Below are 3,013 nucleotides of genomic sequence, written 5' to 3' on the forward strand. Positions count from 1 at the left end.
GAGAGAGAGAGAGAGAGAGAGAGAGAGAGAGAGAGAGAGAGAGAGAGAGAGAAGGAAAGGCAAATGAAGTCGAGGCACCTGTTGCAATATGGACAATTTTATCACGTTTCTCGTTTATTAGAATTTATTCTCGAATTTCGTTGAAACGAATATGAAGGTTATGGGGGTATATATATTATATAATATATATTATTATACCTTTATATTATTATGTAAATTTAACTTATATTTAAATTATATTATTACATAAATTTATTACAAATTTTTATATATATTACTATTACTATTTACATATACTAAATTTATTTATTGTTATATAAATTTATTATAAATTTGTATATTATATAAATTCATTATAAATTTATTTATTGTTATATAAATTTATTATAAATGTGTACATTATATAAATTTATTACAAATTTATATAACAATATATAAATTTATATATTATTTATATATTATATAAATTTAACACTAAAACTACCAAAATTTATATTATAAATTTATAAATTTAACACTAAAACTACCAAAATGATCGAAACAATCAATCTTTAACTTCTGTTGTTGGACATTTTCACATTTCTATTGAAATAGTATTAGTTAGAGATATAAATGATACTTCGTAAAATGTATGAATGCTTGTGCGCCTCGTTTTTATTTTTCTCTTTTCTGTTTTCGTTTACTTGAACACCTTCGAGGAGAATTTTAATCGTCGGTTAAATTCCAGCGTTAAATTTCGACGGCAAAGAGGATTCGCTTAAGAAGATTCTCCGCTTGAATGTTCCCTTTCGCGCGAAACCTACGCGTTTTGAGAGAAGTTTCCCTTCGTGGTGAAATTCGAGTGAACACAGTCGATCCCCGACGATCATTAGGAATTCGCGGTCGTATCGAGAAGATACGATTACTCGATTGTTGGATTTTGAAACCGCCAAATCTTCCCTCCGACTGTTCAATATTCGATACGCTGCTGCTTGCTCGTGCTCGAATTCTACCTCTCGGCAGCAGTCACGAGCGATTCGACGATTCGAAAAAAATTAATAGGAAAATTAATACGACGAAACTAAAAAAATTAATAGGAAGAGTACGAAGAGAAACTAGAAAAATACGACGAGATAAATAAGACAATAAGTTTCACGAACGGGGCGAGTAAGCCTTTTCCTCCCTTCTTTCGCTCTCTCGCGATCAGGGCTGCTCCGATTCTCGCGTCGGAACGTGGACTTGGCGCAACGCGTGAAAATTCCAGCAGTAGCTAACGCTTAGCAGAGGGGCGTTTTCATTTCTGGCGAGATGCCGGTGGAAATTAAATCGGCCTCGGGGTTAAAGTGACAATTGCGAGCCGAGCGGAACGCCAGAGCGCGCCGAGTACGCGTTTCCCACGCCTCGTCTCGTTTCATTTGCCGGATTTACAATCTGCTCGTGACCCTTGGAAAAAAAATCCCTGCCATCGTTGTCGAGTCCGCGAGTCCCTGATCGTTTCGTCACTCGTTGTAAAAAGAGAATCTAGAAAAAAAAAAAATCGTTCAACGCCTGATACTCGGGATCGGCGAACAGATGTTTCCCAGCGTCTGAAAACTTACATTCACACGACATGTAGAATCGTAGGACGGTCAAATGATCGAAGTTCTCGAGCAACTTTCAGCATCGAATTTCTAGAATTGGAACGAGGCGATTCTCGGTAGGTTAGATACGTGAAAAAGCAAGTTTTTCTCCCTATCGAGACATATTCCCTCGAATTTCGAGACTTTAACCACCTTGTGGCCGTTGGCTACTTGATTGCGGACCATAACGAGTGACCGAATCGTACACGATAACACGTTATGGATAGAAATTATTGAAAAGTTTAATTTATTATTTAATAAATTATTTATTAAAATATTATTTAATAATTAACAATAATTATTTAATAAAAATTATTTTAATAAATAATTTATTATTTAGTAAAAATTATTTTAATAAATAATTTATTATTTAATAAATTATTTATTAAAATATTATTTATCATTTAATTTAATCTAATCTATTAGTAAATTTATCATTTTGTGGCTTTGCCTATTTTGTTTTTACTTGAATATATTTAAAACAGAGGAAAATATTAGAATTTTGGACAAAATATTCTCGACGCGCGTCGCATTAATTCGAGATTAATTCGAAATCACCACGCATGGGATTATCTTCGTTCGAATTTTCCTTCACGGTCAACTTGACTCGTCGATCCTTTCTCTTCTCAGGTCGGATTTAATCCGGAGACAAAGTTCGGAACAATGAGAATTGGTCCGAGTCTGCTGACAACAAGCCTGTCTCTCCTTTATTTGATCGGGGTGGCGGAGAAAACCGTGCTGGCTATCGAGGAGAGCCCGGCTTCGCCGATGAATCTTCAGCATTACAACACGATGTTGAATTCCATGGGGTTCGACGATCCCCTGCCCGAGAAGAGAGCGTACACCTACGTCTCCGAGTACAAGAGGCTGCCGGTGTACAATTTCGGCATTGGGAAACGTTGGGTCGACGCGAACGACAACAAGGTGAGAGCATAACCTCTTTGGTGGGAAGTGCAATTGTACCGACGACAATGAAAAGTTCTGTCGATTGTTTGAACTTTGAGACGTTACTTTGCAAATTTATTAATTTAAAGACGTAACTTTGTTAATTGATTAATTTAGAGGCGTCACCTTGCGAATTGATTAATTTAAAGATGTAACCTTGGAGGTTGATCAATTTCAAGGTGTAACTTTGTAAATTCATTAATTTAAAGACGTAACTTTGTTAATTGACTAATTTAGAGGCGTTACCTTGCGAATTGATTAATTTAAAGATGTAACTTTGTAAATTGATTAATTTAAAGACGTAACTTTGCAAGTTAATTTATTTAAAGACGTAACTTTGTAAATTGATTAATTTAAAGACGTGACTTTGCAAGTTAATTTATTTAAACACGTAACTTTGTAAATTCATTAATTTAAAGACGTTACTTTGTAAATTGATTAACTTAAAGATGTAACTTTGTAAGTTAATT

The 3,013-nt window shown here is 34.5% G+C and overlaps 1 protein-coding gene across 1 annotated transcript in view; it reads left to right on the top strand.

Moving 5' to 3' along the window:
* The first annotated feature begins 2,211 nt into the window (after positions 1 to 2,211).
* The window catches only part of LOC122529509 (allatostatins), a 3,214-nt gene continuing 2,412 nt past the window's right edge, over positions 2,212 to 3,013 (top strand). Inside the window, exon 1 of the mRNA XM_043655708.1 lies at positions 2,212 to 2,522. Coding sequence (XP_043511643.1) covers positions 2,262 to 2,522 — 261 coding nt within the window. The 5' untranslated portion in view covers positions 2,212 to 2,261. The remainder of the gene's footprint in view (positions 2,523 to 3,013) is intronic.

Source organism: Frieseomelitta varia, unplaced genomic scaffold, assembly GCF_011392965.1.
Source record: "Frieseomelitta varia isolate USP_RPSP 00005682 unplaced genomic scaffold, Fvar_1.2 scaffold_290, whole genome shotgun sequence".
In the NCBI taxonomy this organism is placed as follows: Eukaryota; Metazoa; Arthropoda; class Insecta; order Hymenoptera; family Apidae; genus Frieseomelitta; species Frieseomelitta varia.